The sequence below is a fragment of the Gymnoscopelus microlampas genome (genome assembly GCF_963454915.1).
Source record: "Gymnoscopelus microlampas genome assembly, chromosome: 11".
Taxonomy (NCBI): domain Eukaryota; kingdom Metazoa; phylum Chordata; class Actinopteri; order Myctophiformes; family Myctophidae; genus Gymnoscopelus; species Gymnoscopelus microlampas.
The window spans coordinates 55,278,818-55,301,317 of record NC_139948.1 but is presented as its reverse complement, the minus strand read 5'-3'; the positions used below and the strand labels follow the sequence as shown (position 1 = coordinate 55,301,317).

The 22,500-nt window shown below is 42.2% G+C and overlaps 1 protein-coding gene across 3 annotated transcripts in view; it reads right to left on the bottom strand.

The window, feature by feature from the left end:
- The window catches only part of scn4ab (sodium channel, voltage-gated, type IV, alpha, b), an 86,053-nt gene that overhangs the window by 43,618 nt on the left and 19,935 nt on the right, over window positions 1-22,500 (bottom strand). For 2 of the 3 annotated variants that reach the window (XM_084072687.1, XM_084072688.1), the window contains exons 2-17: window positions 18,560-18,719; window positions 12,471-12,608; window positions 11,522-11,639; window positions 10,247-10,337; window positions 9,896-10,024; window positions 9,521-9,612; window positions 7,347-7,676; window positions 7,163-7,220; window positions 6,944-7,085; window positions 6,509-6,709; window positions 5,746-5,812; window positions 4,368-4,606; window positions 3,173-3,244; window positions 2,038-2,139; window positions 1,160-1,516; window positions 168-363 (exon numbers count right to left, since the gene is read on the bottom strand). In XM_084072687.1, coding sequence (XP_083928813.1) covers window positions 168-363; window positions 1,160-1,516; window positions 2,038-2,139; window positions 3,173-3,244; window positions 4,368-4,606; window positions 5,746-5,812; window positions 6,509-6,709; window positions 6,944-7,085; window positions 7,163-7,220; window positions 7,347-7,676; window positions 9,521-9,612; window positions 9,896-10,024; window positions 10,247-10,337; window positions 11,522-11,639; window positions 12,471-12,608; window positions 18,560-18,691 — 2,464 coding nt within the window. In that variant the 5' untranslated portion in view covers window positions 18,692-18,719. Of the gene's footprint in view, window positions 1-167; window positions 364-1,159; window positions 1,517-2,037; window positions 2,140-3,172; window positions 3,245-4,367; window positions 4,607-5,745; window positions 5,813-6,508; window positions 6,710-6,943; window positions 7,086-7,162; window positions 7,221-7,346; window positions 7,677-9,058; window positions 9,077-9,520; window positions 9,613-9,895; window positions 10,025-10,246; window positions 10,338-11,521; window positions 11,640-12,470; window positions 12,609-18,559; window positions 18,720-22,500 lie in introns of those variants that run through there. The other variant, XM_084072689.1, reaches the window with a different exon arrangement.

Here is a 22,500-nt window from a genome sequence, read left to right as displayed (position 1 = left end):
CTTTGTACTCAGTCACATATGCTAGGTTCATTGTTTACCTATATAGTTCTCTCTACACTCTATTCTTATGTGACAATTTACCTTGTTTATTGTTGACTACAGTGATGTTTATTCTGCTTATTCCGATCTTGTAAATGACTCTAGATTAAATTGTAATAGCTGTGTACCTGTGTTGTCGGGTGTTGTTTTCTTTCCTATCAGTTTGAGTATTTGATCGAGAAGAAAGGCTTTAGTCCAGTCGATGCCGGAGGTGATTCTGGCCATAGCAATCTGGAGGTTGTTCATTTCACCATCTTCTTCTGGAGCCGCCAGGTTATCACCAGAAAATGAACTGAGTAGTAAGGCTAGGAAGAGGTTCAATACCTGGAATACAACACAATATTACTAATGAACTGAGTAGTAAGGCTAGGAAGAGGTTCAATACCTGGAATACAACACAATATTACTAATGAACTGAGTAGTAGTAGTAGTAGTAGTAGTAGTAGTAGTAGTAGGAATAGGGTCCTTCTGGTCGATCGACACGGTCACGACTTTTTCCTGTTCTGGCCCCACAGTGGTGGAATGAACTTCCCACTGATGTCAGGACAGCAGAGTCACTGATGTCAGGACAGCAGAGTCACTGAAGTCAGGACAGCAGAGTCACTGAAGTCAGGACAGCAGAGTCACTGAAGTCAGGACAGCAGAGTCACTGAAGTCAGGACAGCAGAGTCACTGCCCATCTTTCACCACAGGCTGAAAACCCACCTCTTCAGGAAACACTACCCTTCCTCTTTGTCTGGCCTACTTGTTGTTAACTAGTTGTACGAACTCTTGTTTTAGTTTTGTATTGTTTTATTGGATCTTGTTTAGTCGATACACTTGTTTTTTTGAGCTCGTGCTCATTTGATTTTGCTATTTTGTCTCATCTGTTTAAGAAAGTAGGTAGCTGATATATTACACTTTTACCTTAGCACTAGGTATACTCTTGGTTGCTTGTTTTTTGCAGGAAATGCACTTCAGACTTCTGGTGATTAGTAGTTTAGTTCCCTACCTATGTTGAATACACTTATTGTAAGTCCCTTTGGATAAAAGCGTCTGCTAAATGACTGTAATGTAATGTAATGTAGGAATAGTAGTAGGAATAGTAGTAGCAGCAGTAGTTGTAGTAGCATGTACTTACCACCAGGTTTCCTATGACCATGACCATCATGAACACGATCAGACACATGGCCTGTCCTGCCACCTCCATGCAGTCCCACATGGTCTCTATCCATTCTCCACACAGAACTCTGAAGATGATGAGGAAGGAGTGGAAGAAGTCGGTCATGTGCCATCTGGGCAGCACACAGTCCTCGTTGATCTTACACACACACTCGGAGTAGGACTTCCCAAACAGCTGCATGCCCACCACGGCAAAGATGAACACGATGATGGCCAAGACCAGTGTCAGGTTACCCAGAGCGCCCACAGAGTCTCCAATGATCCTCAGCAACATGTTGAGGGTGGGCCAAGACTTAGCTAGCTTAAACACTCGCATCTGTGGAGAGAAACATATAGACATATGACATGACTTTTAATGACTGTAAAAAACATACAGTGATGTGGATCAGCATGGGCCAAGACTTATCTACCATCTCTCAGGTCATCTGAGAAAGGTCTGATTTCTGTCCATAAGGGTTAAGGTTAAACGTGAGGCAGCATTTTGTTTTTTGCCCTCAGCATTTTGTTTTTAAGCTTCACTAATCTGGAACAGAAAATGTGTGTGTGTGTGTGTGTGTGTGTGTGTGTGTGTGTGTGTGTGTGTGTGTGTGTGTGTGTGTGTGTGTGTGTGTGTGTGTGTGTGTGTGTGTGTGTGTGTGTGTGTGAGTGAGTGAGTGAGTGAGTGAGTGAGTGAGTGAGTGAGTGAGTGAGTGAGTGAGTGAGTGAGTGAGTGAGTGTGTGTGTGTGTGTGTGTGTGTGTGTGTGTGTGTGTGTGTGTGTGTGTGTGTGTGTGTGTGTGTCTCTATACGTTGTTGTTAATTTGTATTGTTGTTAACAGACACCCTCTTTTCTACTAACCAATCGGAAGGAGCGCAGCACTGACAGACCCTGGACCCCAGCCAATCCCAGCTCAACCAGGCTCATGGTGACGATGATGCTGTCAAAGATGTTCCACCCCACCTGTTACCATGGAAACATGACCATATATAGACAGGAAGTCAGTCAACTCTGACCTGGAAGTAATAAAGGATCCATGGCTAAGACAAAGAACTTCATTAAGGATAACATGAACAGCACATATGTTGTCTCTTTACAAACCTTTAGATACTCTTTAGAAACCTTTAGATACCCTTTAGATACCTTTATAAACCTCAATATGATACATTTAGATACCTTTAGTCTGGTCTGGGTGATAATTTTATACAACTAGATTCTGACAAGTCCTGGAAAAGACACGCTGTGATTGGCCAGTAGTCACTTTGAGTCAGTGGCGTGCACAGATATTTTGAGGGGCAGGTGCTCAAGTAAATTATACTTTTTTTTGTTTACTTGGTCTGCTCTTTTTTCCCTCTACACCTATACCTCTTTGCCAAAAATAGCAGATCTACAAGCCCACAACGCCTCGCAGCGCGAGGCGTTGTGGGCTTGTAGATCTGCTATTTTTGGCTAAAGTTCTCCTCAGAAAAGGGATGCTAGGTTTCGAGTGGTTATGGTAAAAAGAAAAATCATATCACATAAAGATTTGGCGGACCCCCTGTAGTTACTCTGAGGACCACTAGGGGTCCCGGACCCCCTGTTGAAGACCCCTGCTGTAAACTGAAAAAAGGGCAAAAGGGCACTTCTGTTCAAGAGGGCAAAGGGCAGGTGCTCTAGCACCACCTAGAGTCTATCTGTGCACATCCCTGCTTTGAGTGGCAGTTGGGGCAAACGCTCACCCCACAACATGATTTACGATTCTGTTTATCGGCAAAAAATAATTCCGTGGCTGTTGGAAAAAGAGTGGCGGCAGCGGGATTCAAACACGGGAGGTCGGGGTTGGCAGTCTGACGTTTAGCGAGGCACGCCACCATGTGACCCCACTGGTTTTCCTTGTTTTCTCGTTCTTTTATCCAGCCAATCGCAAGGCAGGAAGGGGCGGGGCCTGGTAGAATCTAGTTACCATTGGTCTATAATCCTTGGGCTAACAGGAAGTAATAGCAAAGTGAACTCTGACCTGGAAGTAATAGTAAGGATCCATGGCTAGCAGCTTCAGAACCATCTCAGCCGTGAAGATTCCTGTGAACACCTGCATGGTAGAAAGGTCAGAGGTCAGATCAGAGGTCAAACAGGTCGCGCGTGCCCGAAACCTTTTCGCCGTTCTGGGCGGATTGGGTTCGTTTTTTTTCTTCAGTTTTTGGTTTCTTTATTTCGGTTTTAGGGTTAGGATTAGGGTTAGGTTAGGGTTATGTTATTTAATTCTTATTTGTGTCTGATTTTACCCATTTATTATCATATCTTTGATTTGATTTTCGGGACATTGCTCTCGGGACATTGCTCTGCTTACGCGGGACAGAGGGTCCAATTTTGGGACTGTCCCGCGAATTTCGGGACGGGTGGTCACCCTAATATTTACATTGAAACTAGTATTATTTTTATTGTTTTACTTAAATTTTATCCCGCGATTTTTGTAACCCATTTATTCAGCCAGTGCCAATTTCCTAAGTGATCCTGGGCACTACACCAGCCCTACACCAGCCCTACACCAGTCCCCCACAGCCTAGGGAGGACAGGGCCGAGCTCATGCTTCCTTCAATGCATGAGAACCAACTGACCTTCTTATCACCTAACAGGGGGGAGTTTCCCCGGTAGGACGTAGCGCGTGGAAGGAACACGTTATTCCAACCAGTTCCTTTCCCCTCCATCAGGCGCCCCTGCTGTCATGGCGGTATAGAGACCAGGATTACTACATGTTTTTGTGAGGGTATTAACTATCCTAGGAGACACGGGGAGAACATGCAAACTCCACACAGAAAGGCCCTTTCGCCAACCCCACCTAGGGTATGGGCGCTGATGACGCGGGGGAGAAGACAGGCCCCCCAGCACCCACAGCGTCCCTGGCGGGAATCGAACCCAGGACCTTTTAGCTGTGAGGCGGCAGCGCTACCGACTGCGCCACCTTGCCCCGTCAGTAATGACAGTTTAATAAACTATATTCACATTGAAACTAGTAATGACAGTTGTTTAATAAACTATATTCACATTGAAACTAGTAATGACAGTTGTTTAATAAACTATATTCACATTGAAACTAGTAATGACAGTTGTTTAATAAACTATATTCACATTGAAACTAGTAATGACAGTTTAATAAACTATATACACATTGAAACTAGTAATGACAGTTTAATAAACTATATTCATGAACTCACAAGGTTGCCGATATACAGCATGTTGTCAAACTCCTCAGTCATTGGATAATGGTCCATGGCCATGAAGACGGTGTTCAGGACGATACAGATGGTGATTCCCAGATCAACGAATGGATCCATGACGATAATGTACAACCAGCCCTTCAGCCAGAGCCAACACCCACAGCAGTTCCACTTCAAGAAGATGTCAGAGAAACGATACCAGCATGGACAACAGGATTTCTGCTCCTCTTCTATGTCTGTCCACATGAACACATAGATAGAAAAACATGAACAAATAGCAACTGCTAGTTTTACCGTAGCAACCTATGTGGTTGGTCTACACATTCCACCAATAGTGTCCAGGAGAATTGCCCTCCCATAAGCCCCATCGCCCCATCGCCCCATAGGCCCGAGCGGGAGGGAAGCCGGACGGGGAGGGTGACATTTGTCACTGCGTGATCGTGCATGTACTCCTTACGGGCTAGGGGTACGTGCATGTACTCCTACGGGCTGGGGGTACGTGCATGTACTCCTTACGGGCTGGGGGTACGTGCATGTACTCCTACGGGCTGGGGGTACGTGCATGTACTCCTACGGGTTGGGGGTACGTGCATGTACTCCTTACGGGCTGGGGGTACGTGCATGTACTCCTACAGGCTGGGGGTACGTGCATACTGGGGGTACGTGCATGTACTCCTACGGGCTGGGGGTACGTGCGTGGCCCAACCATGACAAACAGTGTCATGGTTGGCACACTGTCCTAACCATCAACATCCTCGATACCATCAACTCCAACATCTGTCAAACATCTTGGAGTTACCCTTGATAGCAACTTCACACCAGACAAACAAACATATTAGTTATGTTGTTAAAAACAGTTTATTTTATCTCTATATAATACCGTATTGAGCAGACCTCACTGCAAAACGCTGCTCTCCTTTTATTTGTTTAGACCCTAGACTACCCCTCCTCATTAGTGCTGCAAACACATAGATAGATGTAGAGTCCATTACAGTCAGAGCTCACCGTATCTCATCATAAAACAAATAATAATAATTATCAGTTCAATGCCAATCAATAAAGTCTCCATTTGGTCACAGAAGCATGAGAAGTGAAAGTGTTCACAGTGAAAAACAGCTAAAAAAACATAGGAGGTCAGAGTGATTAGTCATATATCTATCTAACTAACTAACGGACTACTAACTAGTTACCTAGCTAACTAACTAACTAACTAAACTAACAGAAATAATAAGAATACACTTGAATCCTGGAACGCATGAAGCGATGCAAAGTAGTGGTTAGTCATACAACTAACTGACTAACTCTAACACCTGACTAACTAACAATTAGCTAGCTAGCATAAAAGAGACTTTTAACGTTAAGAGTCTCTGTTTACCTTTCATCAATTCTTCTTCGTTGGTACTGTTCTGTGGATCTGAACCATCTGGAGGCTTTTTTTCAGCCTGGACAAACGCACGCACACACGCACGCACACGCGCACAAATACACACACACACACACACACGCACGCACGCACGCACGCACGCACGCACGCACACACACGCACACGCGCACGCACACGCACACGCACACGCACACACACACACACACAGTTAACTTTTTAAACATTGTAAATCCAGCCAGCCAGTCAGTCAGTCAGTCAGTCAGTCAGTCAGTCAGTCAGTCAGCCGGCTAGCTGTTAGCTAGTTTGCTATTAAGCTAGTTAGCTAGTTAATAGTTAGTTGGTTAAATGACTAAACACTGTTTAGTTATTCATGTTGCTTCATGCATTCCAGGAATTGAGCGTATTCTTCTTTTTTCTTTGTTTAGTTGGTTAGTTAGCTAAGTAACTAGATAGTTAGTTGAGTGAGTGAGTGAGTGAGTGAGTGAGTGAGTGAGTGAGTGAGTGAGTGAGTGAGTGAGTGAGTTAGTTAGTTGTATGACTAACCAGTTCTTCACGTTGCTTCATGCGATCCAGGATTTGAGCGTATTCTTCTTCTTTCTGTTTGTTTAGTTTGTTAGCTAGGTAACTAGATAGTTAGTTAGTTAGTTAGTTAGTTAGTTAGTTAGTTAGTTAGTTAGTTAGTTAGTTAGTTAGTTAGTTAGTTAGTTAGTTAGTTAGTTAGTTAGTTAGTTAGTTAGTTAGTTGTAGGACTAACCAGTTCTTCACGTTGCTTCATGCGTTCCAGGATTTGAGCGTATTCTTCTTCTTTCTGCTTGGCCTCAGCGATGGAAGCTTCGTTCTGTTCAGCGTACGCCATAGCGACCACGGCCAGGATGAGGTTAATGATGTAGAACGACCCCAAGAAGATTACGAACACAAAGAAGATCATGTAGGTCTTCCCTGCTGCTCGCAACGTCTACACACACACACACACACACACACACACACACACACACACACACACACACACACACACACACACACGTACATAAAACACCTTCTATAAGGTGATACATCCTCCAGGCTACAACACTGGTGATACATCCTCCAGGCTACAACACTGATGGTACATCCTCCAGGCTACAACACTGATGATACATCCCAGGTGCATCCATGTGATGTATTCTTTATAGTAACTAAGTATACTAACCAGTTGGAAGAGGTTTTCCCAGAAGTCTTGCGTCATCAGTCTGAACAGAGAGAGGTAAGCCCAGCCAAACGAGTCATAACTGGTGTATCCGAAGTTTGGGTTTGGTCCCGCCTTCATACACGTGAATCCCTCTGGACACACCCTGCATACACATGATTATTATTATGATTATTATTATTATTATTATTAAAGTGAATGATATAATAGAACAATACTCACCCTGCATCAGATGCGTTTCCACAGAGCAGTGGAGCTCCACCATGATGATAATAGTTGTCTGTCAGAAAGACAAAACCGATAATAAAATGATATTATTATACAGTCTTTGTTGTAGGAATAATAAGAATAGTAATGACAACAATACTACTAATAATAATTATAATAATAATGATAATAATGATACCCGGGTCGTTGATGTATGCGTGGAAGTCTAACGTGTCATTTCCATCTCCTGTTATGTTGCTAAGGAAAGTGTCACTTCCTGTGATGTTGCTAAGGAAAGTGTCACTTCCTGTGATGTTGCTAAGGAAAGTGTCACTTCCTGTTACGTTGCCATGGAAAGTGTCGTTGGCAAGGGATAGGAGGGGCCAGCGGACACATTTCTGCCGCAGATTTCCCATGAAGAGCTGTAGGCCAATCAGAGCGAAGACAGCCAGACAAAACACTGTCAAGATCATGACATCAGCAAGCTTCTTCACTGATTGGATGAGAGCACCGACGATAGTCTTCAATCCTGAAACACACATTCATAATATTATCATTATTTATTGAATAACGGTCATAATTATTTTTATGCATTAATGACAAGCAGGTGTGTAAATACAGCCTAACACTTAGGCCTACAGCATTATATTTTGGATTGCATTATTTGAACATGAACCATCATAATATACATTTTATACAGCAGGGTCATCTTACACAAATACATTAATTTCCTACATTACCATTTGTGCATGCTGCGTGCGTAATGGTTTCTCAATAATCAATTGCGTTTGTATGCATTTTCTAATCAAGGGCACTGCACAAAATTGGGCATTTCAGATGAATCCTTCATAACGTGGCTCAGCTGACCTGTTAGGGCAATAAATATAGACCACTACTCACTCACAGGAGGAGGTTATGCTGTATAGTTAGACAGAGGATGCCGTCCGTGCGTCTAGTTGGGACAGCCGTGCGAAAGTTGATGAGTTGTGAGAATCTTGTCGTCTCCTCATAGAGCTATTCAGTTCAAAGTGGTAACGTTTTAACGTGTCCACCTCATAGAGTTAAAAATAGGTTATGATTAACGTCATGTTTCAGCTCGATGCCATAGTTGCAGTAGCCTATAGCTGTTGTGAAGAGTATTTACGCATCTGTGTTAGATTTCATCTTCAACCTGCACTGTTGTTAAACTGCAAGGGCAACTTGCCAACTTTACTCACAAGTGCCCTTGTATTAGCCTAGTATCTGTGACATATTCTAACTAGTAATGATACAACTTGTGTGTGACTGGCTGTTAAATACACAACTTTATATAATGTAACTTGTAACCGGACCGCGGTGTCTCTGTCTGTCTGCCGAGACCGCAGTCTGTACGCAGCAGCAACAACTAGCTCTCTTTTTCCTGTTGTAGGCTACCTTCACAATAAAGTGTCTCCCATTTACCGCCCAATGCAGCACATTTTACACTGGTTATTATTAGGTGTAACCTAACAGCGTGTGACAAACTCTTTTCTTTCTACCTCTCTCTCTCTCCCAGAAACAGAGAAACACACGCACACTGTTAAGAGAGAGAGAGAAAGAAAGAGCGAGCGCGAGAGAGAGAGAGAGATAGAGAGAGAGAGAGAGAGAGAGAGAGAGAGAGAGAGAGAGAGAGAGAGAGAGAGAGAGAGAGAGAGAGAGAGAGAGAGAGCTTGCAAAGCAGAGGATTTGAAATGTGCCTAATTGTGCGGTGATAATTAATGAACTGTCATGTCATTATCAACCGGTCAGGATGTCCGGAGAGATTTATTTTTTCCGGTCTTTGTCATAAAAAAACGGTCAAAACCGGCAATCATCGGACTAACGCTACCTCTGATAAAGGGTAAAGGGTAAAGGGTAAAGGGTAAAGGGTAAAGGGTAAAGGGTAAAGGTTACCAGGGATAACAGTGATGGTCTTCAGGGTTAGGTAAAGGTTAAAGGGTAAAGGGTAAAGGTTACCAGGGATAACAGTGATGGTCTTCAGGGTTAGGTAAAGGTTAAAGGGTAAAGGGTAAAGGGTAAAGGTTACCAGGGATAACAGTGATGGTCTTCAGGGTTAGGTAAAGGTTAAAGGGTAAAGGGTAAAGGGTAAAGGGTAAAGGTTACCAGGGATAACAGTGATGGTCTTCAGGGTTAGGTAAAGGTTAAAGGGTAAAGGGTAAAGGTTACCAGGGATAACAGTGATGGTCTTCAGGGTTAGGTAAAGGTTAAAGGGTAAAGGCTAAAGGGTAAAGGGTAAAGGGTAAAGGGTAAAGGGTAAAGGGTAAAGGGTAAAGGGTAAAGGGTACCAGGGATAACAGTGATGGTCTTCAGGGTTAGGTAAAGGGTAAAGGGTAAAGGGTAAAGGGTAAAGGTTACCAGGGATAACAGTGATGGTCTTCAAGGCTCTCAGAACTCTGAACGTCCTCAAAGCAGAAACATTACCGAGGTCAACGAACTCTGTCAGGTACCTGATGACACACAGACAGGTAGTTATATGTCTGTCTGACAGACAGACAGGTAGTTATATGTCTGTCTGTCTGTCTGTCTGTCTGTCTGACAGACAGACAGACAGACAGACAGACAGACAGACAGACAGACAGACAGACAGACAGACAGACAGACAGACAGACAGACAGACAGACAGACAGACAGACAGACAGGTAGTTATATGTCTGTCTGACAGACAGACAGACAGACAGACAGACAGAATATTTAAAGGTATATTACGTATATTATTTAAAGGTATATTACGCCATAGAGATGACCATGAAGTCCAGCCAGTTCCATGGATCTCTGAGGAAGGTGTGTCCTCCTCGACAGAACCCTCTGGATACCAGCTTTAACAATGCTTCTACTGTATATATACCTGTAAACACATATCTACACACACACACACACACACACACACACACACACACACACACACACACACACACACACACACACACACACACACACACACACACACACACACACACACACAGCTTTAACAATGCTTCTACTGTATATATACCTGTAAACACATACCTACACACACACACACACACACACACACACACACACACACACACACACACACACACACACACACGTGTAACTCACTCTACAGTCTTGTTCCAGGGTGGGGGGTCACTCAGGGTCATGAACCCACAGTTGGTCATAATGGTGATCATGATGAACAGGCTGAATAATGTAATATGTTAAAGATTATAAGATATACATTCATATACATAACAATATACAATATATACCTATATATATATATATATATATATATATATATATATTTACTTACACATCTGGTGTCCCGTACTTCTAATGTCTATCTACTTCCTGTAAGTAAACTGAAAAATAAAACTAGTGTTGGCTATTATTCTGCAATCTGTCATGATGGGGGACGAAAGTAAACAATAACACATGGATTAGACTTAGAGTTGATATTTTTGATATGAAAACCATGTTCCTGTGACTTAAACAATGTTAAACTATTTGAAGCAGATGTTCCTGTGACTTAAACAATGTTAAACTCTTTAAGATCCATAGCATTGGGTGAGAGAGTGTTGCATCTCATGCTGGCTGAAGTGACATGAAGGTATTAAGAGGAAAGACATAGTTCTTTGATCAGAACTGTAGTCCTAAACACACAGTCTGCAGTCTGATGGATTGTCATCAATTCAAATAAGCAGTCTGTCGTCATCTCATCACAGATTCATTGCTTTTAAATGCACAAAACAATATTCATAAGGCTCTGTAGCACCTAACCATGTAATGTGCTCTAAATCAGAATGAAACGCTTGCATCGTAGCCTCCTATCTGGTCATATAAAGACCTATTTTATAGAGAACGAATCGTCACATTTTCCGGCCTCCTAGGCTGGAAAAACGGGCACCCTCCGTCAAATGTAGGGTTAAATGTATTCCTTGGCTTAGTGCCAATGTGTGTGCAAAGTTTCACGGCAATCGCACGCTCTGTTCATGATTTGAGGCATTTTGTTCAAAACGGAGCACTCCTGTAATATATTAACTTTGGAAGCCAATCTTAGCCAATCAGGATGAGGATGGAATATGACAAATCCGACAGACCTGTTTGGTTTAATGACTATAGAGATACTGTGTACCGATTGCGTAATATTTGGACACAATCTGTAGGAGAAATAACAAACAATGTGTTTTGCAAAAATCGTCCCCCTTGTGGCGCTATAACAGGCCCATGCGAAATATTTGGGCCAGAGGTTCTGCTCTGGTATCCGCACCATAGAGTTAAAAATAATAGAGAGGGCACCCGAAATCCCCTCCCACACACACAGGGTGCAAAGCATAGTCTCAGCCACGCCTTCGGCCTGGCGGAGACAATAAAAACAATAGACTGAAGGATATGAATGAATTAAGATCTTGATGGCTGTCTGTCTGATGAGACTGGAAGGACTCCACACATAACAGGCTGGTTCAGCATTGAACCTGTAGATGACGTTCCCCTTAGCGATGACGATAAACGTCTGGAAACACACACACACACACACACACACACACACACACACACACACACACACACACACACACACACACACACACACACACACACACACACACACACACACACACACACACACACACACACACACACACACACACACACACACACACACACACGTTCAGCATTGAACATGAAGTGTTTGTCTGTTCTATTTTAATGAGTCTAACGTTCATTAGAAGGACAATATCAGTCACTAGAAGTAGAGATGTGTGTTTTAATGAGTCTAACATTCATTAGAAGGACAATATCAGTCACTAGAAGCAGAGACGTGTGTTTTAATGAGTCTAACATTCATTAGAAGGACAATATCAGTCACCAGAAGCAGAGACGTGTGTTTTAATGAGTCTAACGTTCATTAGAAGGACAATATCAGTCACTAGAAGCAGAGACATGTGTTTTAATGAGTCTAACGTTCATTAGAAGACAATATCAGTCACTAGAAGCAGAGACGTGTGTTTTAATGAGTCTAACGTTCATCCGAAGGACAATATCAGTCACTAGAAGCAGAGACGTGTGTTTTAATGAGTCTAACGTTCATCCGAAGGACAATATCAGTCACTAGAAGCAGAGACGTGTGTTTTAATGAGTCTAACGTTCATTAGAAGACAATATCAGTCACCAGAAGCAGAGACGTGTGTTTTAATGAGGTGCGCACAGCCACACAAAAACTTGACTAGACATTAAAATGAAAAGTGTCTGTGCGTTTGCGTGTGTGTGTGTGTGTGTGTGTGTGTGCGTGCGTGCGTGCGTGCGTGCGTGCGTGCGTGCGTGTGCATGTGTGAGAGAGACAGACCGGTTGTGATTGGTAGAAGGGGTCCAGCTCCTCCAATGGGACATTGATGAGCTCAGGGGGCGGGTCTCCAAAGATAAAAGGCAACGACTTCCCTTGCTCCAAGTCACTGATTGGTTTAGGAAGATCCTCCTCTGCTATCTGTCAACCAATGACAAAGTAAAAAAAAACTAAAATCGGCCTCCTGGTGGCGCTATAATAGGGCAATGTTGAAAGGGTGGCATTTGTTCCTCAACGTAATATGAATGTGTGTGAAAAGTTTCAACACAATCGATTTAAAGTTCAAACTGGAGCCACAAACCACCAGGAAACAAAGGGTTAAACAAACCACCAGGAAACAAAGGGTTAAATCAAATATCCAGTTTATTTTATGATGAAGTGTTTGACATTGGGTTTATGGTTCTAAATAAAGAATTATAATATCATGCCAGATGATATATCAAACATAAATATGGCCTTTAAATCATATTATACATTAAAGTATTGTATATTATTCAAATAATAATTAGCCACGTATTTAGTAACTACATAATATTAAACACATCTAAATATCCATTTAAGTCAAATGATCAATTCTTAAACATAATCCTTAATCCACATCACTGGAAGTAAAACACTGGAATTTACACTAAACCCAGTTCAACAGACGCATGGCAAACACATACTGGCTGTGCATGTGTTTGGAGACAAACACAGACTGCAGACAAACACAGACTGGAGACAAACACAGACTGGAGACAAACACAGACTGGAGACAAACACAGACTGCAGACAAACACAGACTGGAGACAAACACAGACTGCAGACAAACACAGACTGCAGACAAACACAGACTCAGACAAACACAGACTGGAGACAAACACAGACTGCAGACAAACACAGACTCAGACAAACACAGACTGCAGACAAACACAGACTCAGACAAACACAGACTGGAGACAAACATAGACTGGAGACAAACACAGACTCAGACAAACACAGACTGCAGACAAACACAGACTGCAGACAAACACAGACTCAGACAAACACAGACTGCAGACAAACACAGACTCAGACAAACACAGACTGGAGACAAACACAGACTGGAGACAAACACAGACTCAGACAAACACAGACTGCAGACAAACACAGACTGCAGGCAAACACAGACTGGAGACAAACACAGACTGCAGGCAAACACAGACTGGAGACAAACACAGACTGCAGGCAAACACAGACTGCAGACAAACACAGACTGCAGGCAAACACAGACTGGAGACAAACACAGACTGCAGACAAACACAGACTGCAGACAAACACAGACTGGAGACAAACACAGACTGGAGACAAACACAGACTGGCTGTGCATGTGTTTGGAGACAAACACAGACTGCAGGCAAACACAGACTGGAGACAAACACAGACTGCAGGCAAACACAGACTGGAGACAAACACAGACTGCAGACAAACACAGACTGCAGACAAACACAGACTGGAGACAAACACAGACTGCAGACAAACACAGACTGGAGACAAACACAGACTGGAGACAAACACAGACTGCAGGCAAACACAGACTGGAGACAAACACAGACTGGAGACAAACACAGACTGGAGACAAACACAGACTGGAGACAAACACAGACTGCAGACAAACACAGACTGGAGACAAACACAGACTGGAGACAAACACAGACTGGAGACAAACACAGACTGGAGACAAACACAGACTGGAGACAAACACAGACTGGAGACAAACACAGACTGGAGACAAACACAGACTGCAGACAAACACAGACTGCAGACAAACACAGACTGGAGACAAACACAGACTGGAGACAAACACAGACTGGAGACAAACACAGACTGGAGACAAACACAGACTGCAGACAAACACAGACTGGAGACAAACACAGACTGGAGACAAACACAGACTGGAGACAAACACAGACTGGAGACAAACACAGACTGGAGACAAACACAGACTGGAGACAAACACAGACTGGAGACAAACACAGACTGCAGACAAACACAGACTGCAGACAAACACAGACTGGAGACAAACACAGACTGCAGACAAACACAGACTGGAGACAAACACAGACTGGAGACAAACACAGACTGGAGACAAACACAGACTGCAGACAAACACAGACTGCAGACAAACACAGACTGGAGACAAACACAGACTGGAGACAAACACAGACTGCAGACAAACACAGACTGGAGACAAACACAGACTGGAGACAAACACAGACTGCAGACAAACACAGACTGGAGACAAACACAGACTGGAGACAAACACAGACTGCAGACAAACACAGACTGGAGACAAACACAGACTGCAGACAAACACAGACTGGAGACAAACACAGACTGGAGACAAACACAGACTGCAGACAAACACAGACTGCAGACAAACACAGACTGGAGACAAACACAGACTGCAGACAAACACAGACTGCAGACAAACACAGACTGGAGACAAACACAGACTGGAGACAAACACAGACTGCAGGCAAACACAGACTGGAGACAAACACAGACTGGAGACAAACACAGACTGCAGACAAACACAGACTGCAGACAAACACAGACTGGAGACAAACACAGACTGGAGACAAACACAGACTGGCTGTGCATGTGTTTGGAGACAAACACAGACTGGAGACAAACACAGACTGCAGACAAACACAGACTGGCTGTGCATGTGTTTGGAGACAAACACAGACTGGAGACAAACACAGACTGGCTGTGCATGTGTTTGGAGACAAACACAGACTGGAGACAAACACAGACTGGAGACAAACACAGACTGGCTGTGCATGTGTTTGGAGACAAACACAGACTGGAGACAAACACAGACTGCAGACAAACACAGACTGGCTGTGCATGTGTTTGGAGACAAAGGGAGAATGAATGGGAATCCAGTCCTGTTTGTAGTGGGAGGAAGTGAGGTCGGTACTACCACAGGTACCACTGAACCCCATGGTGGCGTCTCCTTGTGGAGCGGAGGGGAAATGAACCTTGTAGTTTCTAACACCACTCCTGAAAACTTCACATGTCAATCGGGATGGAATATGGAATATGTAAAAATCAAACAGATTCGTATTGATCACATAGAGATCATGTGTACCCATTTGCGTGAAATTTGGATAAAATCTTAAGTAGTAATTATGTAAAAATGTTTTTCCTTGGCCTCTAGGGAGTGCGCATAAAGAGTTGTACACAGATCGGTGCAGTTATAGGTAAAAAGAGGAACAGTTATAGGTAAAAATAGGAATTGGCCTGTTACAGCGCCACCATGAGGCTGATTGGAACATTTTCACGTGGCATTTCTTCCTCGGCCTAGTGGGAATGTATGTGCAAAATGTCATGTAAATTGCATGCTGTGTTCATGATTTGAGGCAATATGTTCAAAACGGAGCACTCCTGCACACTTTGAAAGGCATTCTTATCCAATCAGGATGGAATATGAAAAATCTGGAAAAAAATGTTTGGTTTAATGACTATAGAGATACTGGCCCTCATATATCAATGGAGCGTAAAAAACGGCTTATATTTTTTCCATAAATTCGGCCGTACACCAACATCAAAGTCACATTTATGAAGCGATCCTATACAGCCAATCCTAGCGTACATTTGGTTGGAGCTTTGATAAATCTCACGTCTGAAAACGAGCGTCACTTAAATAACAAGCCCTTAAATATTCTCGAAACACCCAGATTTTACGACATGAAGAACCAGAATCCGACCAAACAAAGCATGCAAGTTTTCCCCGCTCGCCTCGCTCCCCTTCATGTCCGCATCTAACGCACGCGCGCGCGCGCACACACACACACACACACACACACACACACACACACACACACACACACACACACACACACACACACACACACACACACACACACACACACACACACACACACACACACACACACACACACACACTCACCTACTTGCAAGCCCAAGACAAGTGTAGCATTGGCACTCTGTAGAAACAGCAGTCTTTCATGTATTCCGTGATGGTACAATCTTTGTCAAGTAGCCTACATGAATGACACCAATCTCATCGTCATAAATCATACCATACGTTTGTATATTAATTTAACCCATTACGAGCAGTGCGCAGTGCGGTTGTAGTTACACTAAAATAAAACAATGTATTCCCTCTCGCCACGTTAAATGAGAGATTGCAGGCAAGGCAGTGAATAATCTGAATGTTTATGGAGTGATCATTGATGAATGAATTATAAACAGTAGTCCATACAGTACCTGGTGAAGTGTGCAGACATAAGTGGCTGCAAACGTGGGGTTATTGCGTGTTCAGATCAATAGCTCCAGCCACTGAGGAGAACTGGGCAGAACAATTTTGGTCTGAGGATTAATGGATGAAGGTTGGTGTGTGTTTGGAGGGTAGAATGTCCGATCTCCCACCCACAGGGATTATTATACATGTGTCCAGATGCCTGTCAGACAGTGAGACAATGCTGCTTCGCATGTCTAGGATGGAACAAACGGGTGCAGCCAAAGTCAACAACTGCCTCCGAGCTGTCGTGAGGTCTAAACGTGCAGTATGCTAAAGGCAACGTCAGGATATATTGATAAATGCCGAAAGTTGAGGTGATCTCGCCGTGCGCCCATTATTTGGTCTACACCGCGTTGAGAAATGAGGGCTAATGTGTGTGACGTTTGGACAAAATCTGTAGGAGTACTGTCAAAAAATGAGTTTAGCAAAAAGCGGCCTCCTGGTGACGCTATAACAGGCCCATGTGAAAAATGTGGGACAGAGGTTCTGAATTGGCATCCAGGGAGTGTGTGAGCACTGTTTCGTTGTGATCATGCCAACAGTGGCGGAGATTAACTGGTCACAGACAGAAGGACGGACGGACGGACGGACGGACGGACGGACGGACGGACGGACGGATGGACAGGGTGCAAAACATACTCTCTCGCCATGCCTTTCAGCCTGGTGGAGACAACATCTACTCTTCAAAAGATTCTGGGGGGGGGGGGGGACCCCTCGCAGCCCGGGGCCTTATACTACAGTTCGCCTAGGGCCTCATACTACAGTTCGCCTAGGGCCTCATACTACAGTTCGCCTAGGGCCTTATACTACAGTTCGCCTAGGGCCTCATACTACAGTTCGCCTAGGGCCTCATACTACAGTTCACATAGGGCCTCCAGATCCATAAGTCTGGAGATTTGTGCTCAGAAAGATCAAGCAGCTCTGGCTTGTCGTGCCACAATGTGACACTTTGACCTGAAGTCTGAACTCTGAGAGGAACACTAATGTAAACAAGCATAAAGCTCTAGTTACTCTGCTGGTCTGTAACTGAAACCAAACATCCTCATCCAGTCTGCTGCACTCACCACAGCTTCCAGTATGTGATGACTTTATTATTGATCGAATTAGTGACTTTATAAACAGAAACACTGCTTATGTGATGACTTAATTATCCTCCTATAATTCATACATACCATTTGAAGTGTTAAACACTGTTATAACACTGAAGTATGACCATTTGAAGTGTTAAACACTGTTATAACACTGAAGTATGGTCATTTGAAGTGTTAAACACTGTTATAACACTGAAGTATGGTCATTTGATGTGTTAAACACTGTTATAACACTGAAGTATGGTCATTTGATGTGTTAAACACTGTTATAACGCTGAAGTATGGTCATTGAAGTGTTAAACACTGCTAACAACTTTAAAGGGCAAAAACTTTTACAAAAAAACACATTTAAAAAATAAGTTGATATTAATAGTACATTCTTACACCTATGTTATCAATACACATGGTTCGTTTTTTTTATGCTTTTAGCAAAAAGTGAATCCTTGTCATAGACAGGGTGATTTCTGGCAGAGTGCAAGTTTAGACATTAAAACATTGTATATATCTTATGTAATTCATATATGAAAATCCTATTTCCACCAAACTCTTTTTTTAAATGAGTGTGTTAAATAATCATTTGAAATGTTTTGGTAGGACATGATTTGTCCCAATTCACAGAGAGACAGACAGACAGACAGACAGACAGACAGACAGACAGACAGACAGACAGACAGACAGACAGACAGACAGACAGACAGACAGACATGTACCTCTATTCCTCTCTCTTTTCTCCTGTCTCTCTCCCTCTCTTCCTCCTCGTGTCGTTTCTGGATTTTTTCGAGGGTTGAAGAATTAAAACGTCTGAAGACCTCCGTACCAGCAGGGGGCAGCAGGTAATCCATCCTGACATCCTGCTCTGGCCACAGTTACCTGGCAACAATAACACAGTTACCTAGCAACAATAACACAGTTACCTAGCAACAATAACACAGTTACCTGGCAACAATAACACAGTTACCTAGCAACAATAACACAGTTACCTAGCAACAATAACACACATGAAAACAGTTACCTAGCAACAACACACATAAAAACAGTAACCTAGCAACAATTACACAGTTACCGAGCAACCATAACACAGTTACCTATCCTTATCCTTATCCTTACATAGCAACAAGACAATAACACACATGAAAACAGTTACCTAGCAACAATAACACATATCAGTTACCTAGCAACAATAATACACATAAACACATAAGAAAACAGTTACCTAGCAACAATAACACACATAAACACATGAAAACAGTTACTTAGCAACAATAACACACATAAACACATGAAAACAGTTACCTATAGCAACAATAACACACATCAAAACAAACACAAAAACATGACATTTAAACGATCTATGAGTGAACAGAGTTGAACGGCCAATATCCATTTTTTAGAGCATCTTTTTTAATGTCTTACATGATGCCACCTACACCCTCCACCCTCCACCCTCCACCCTACACCCATACATACAGATGTGCCACTTCAAAACTTCACACGTTACTGTTCTTTCCCTGAAAGTGCCCTGAAAATGAATTTTTTCCTCCCTGTTCTGCCCTTAAAAAGGCACTGTTTTGCCCCTGAAAAGAAGTTGTCACTACACACCCCCGTTTTTCCCTTCAACAGACATCCATATACATGAGAACAAAAGAATGTGTGTTGAAGAAGGTGTCAGACCCATTATGAGGCGAAAGGTGATTTGAAGAGGTCCTTGACCAGTTGCTCAAATGAATTAGCATCATAAAAGCAGTGATCATCAAAATAATTCAGCATTTTAAATGCCCTTCTTTGTCCCTCTTATTGCCCTGGGAATCCCCTGAAAATTTACTGTCTTGCCGATGGCAGGACATTTGAAGTTTTGAAATGGCACATCTGTACTGAAGTGCTTGAGGGTAAATTCTGAAAAGAGTTTTTATGCTTTCCTGAAGAATGGGGACCCGCGAGAAGAGTCAAATATGTAAAGCGTAAATGGTGGATTTATATAGCACTCCTATCCAAAGCGCTTTACATAGATTGTGCATTACATTCACACACACTCACACACACACACACACACACACACACACACACACACACACACACACACACACACACACACACACACACACACACACACACACACACACACACACACACACACACACACACACACACACATTCAGTTACCATGCAAGGCACCAACCTGCTCATCAGGAGCAATTAGGGTTCAGCGTCTTGCTCAAGGACACTTCTACACTAACTCTGGGGGAGCTGGGATCCAACTGGGAACCTCATCCGCCCCGCTCTACCCCTGAGCCACTCCCACCCCCGTACTACTCATGTCTTATCTACTACTCATGTCTTATCTCGTGTCCCTTATTTTTAATAAATATAAGTCAGACAGTCTTTAATGAAGGACATTGGAATTACACAGATTAATAAACAGGTAGAAAATATACATAGCGTTTTATATATCTCGCAAAATATTGTACCTGGTAAGATCGTACATATATATATATATATATATATATATATATATATATAGGAACGATCTTACCAGGTACAATATTTTTAGTAAAACGGCATCAATCTAACCATCAGTTCACGCTTGACGCAACAAGAATCTGTTGAAGTGATCTGTAAGACGAACATTTAACAGCTTGATTTAAAATTAAACCAAATTAGAAGTCCGTCTGTCCATCTGTCTGTCTGTCTGTCTGTCTGCCTGTCTGTCTGTCTGTCTTTCTCTGTCTGTCTGACACCTTCTAGCACACTGACACAGTATCACCCTCTCTCTCTCTCTCTCTCTCTCTCTCTCTCTCTCTCTCTCTCTCTCTCTCTCTCTCTCTCTCTCTCTCTCTCTCTCTCTCTCTCTCTCTCTCTCTCTCTCTCTCTCTCTCTCTCTCTCTCTCTCTCTCTCTCTCTCTCTCTCTCTGCACCTGACTCCTTGGTATGTTTAAAGTGCGTTGCCCCGGCGATCCCACCCCCCGCGTTACCATGGGTTGCAACAGCTGTTGCCGACCATCAGTTTGATCTCCGGTGTCAGATTCACACACACACACACACACACACACACACACACACACACACACACACACACACACACACACACACACACACACACACACACACACACACACACACACACACACACACACACAACACACACACACACACACACACACACACGTTTTAGGGACATTGCAGTGACTTACAGTTCTTCAAAACCCTTTACAACCGGTTCAACCATAACAAACATCACCTTATCTTAACGTAACATTAACCTTAACTTAACCCTAACCTAACATTAACCTTAACTTAACCCTAACATTAACCTTAACAGATACACTACACTTCATTCATGCTTTATTCATCAACAATGTAGTATTACACAGCTACTTTAAAAATAAATTCATACATTGAACAAAATGTAATGAAATAATATTTGTAGTGGTTTTAAATTGATTGAATGGATACAACTAGGCATTTTGCCACTGTTCCCCTGCAAATGTCAATGTACCTATTTATACATCTATCTATTAATCTATCTATTTATACATCTATCTATCAATTTATCTATTTATACATCTATCTATCAATCTATATATTTATACATCTATCTATTAATCTATCTATTTATACATCTATCTATCAATTTATCTATTTATACATCTATCTATCAATCTATATATTTATACATCTATCTATCAATCTATATATTTATACATCTATATTAATCTATCTATTTATACATCTATCTATCAATTTATCTATTTATACATCTATCTATCAATCTATATATTTATACATCTATCTATCAATCTATATATTTATACATCTATCTATTAATCTATATATTTATACATCTATCTATCAATTTATCTATTTATACATCTATCTATCAATCTATATATTTATACATCTATCTATTAATCTATCTATTTATACATCTATCTATCAATTTATCTATTTATACATCTATCTATCAATCTATATATTTATACATCTATCTATTAATCTATATATTTATACATCTATCTATCTATCTATCTATGACTGTATCTGTATCTGTACATGAATGAGTCATATCTCTATTATATATACATGAGTGAGTGAGTCTTAAATGATTTTAAAATCATAGAATATCACAAACTGTGGGATTCAATTCTAATAAATAATATGATAAATACAAATATCACCTTGCTCAGTGATATTATTATAATTATTAGTAGCTAGCCTATATTATTTTGATATTAAATAAAGTAACACAACATTAAAATACGTACAAAACCCATGATGCAGACATGGGATGTGTCACTGAAACGTGGGCTCACCATGAAACAAAACCCATGATGCAGACATGGATGTGTCACTGAAACGTGGGCTCACCATGAAACAAAAACCCCATGATGCAGACATGGGATGTGTCACTGAAACATGGGCTCACCATGAAACAAAACCCATGATGCAGACATGGGATGTGTCACTGAAACGTGGCTCACCATGAAATACCGGATGAATCGCTGTCAGCTAAAGATTATCAACTCTTTAGGAAAAACTGCAGGGGGCGTGGCCGTGTACTGTCATGACAGTCTGCAGGCAAAACGGAGAAATGACTTGGAGAGAGATGACATTGAATGTGTATGGGTCCAACTACAACCCCGTCGGACCCCCAGCA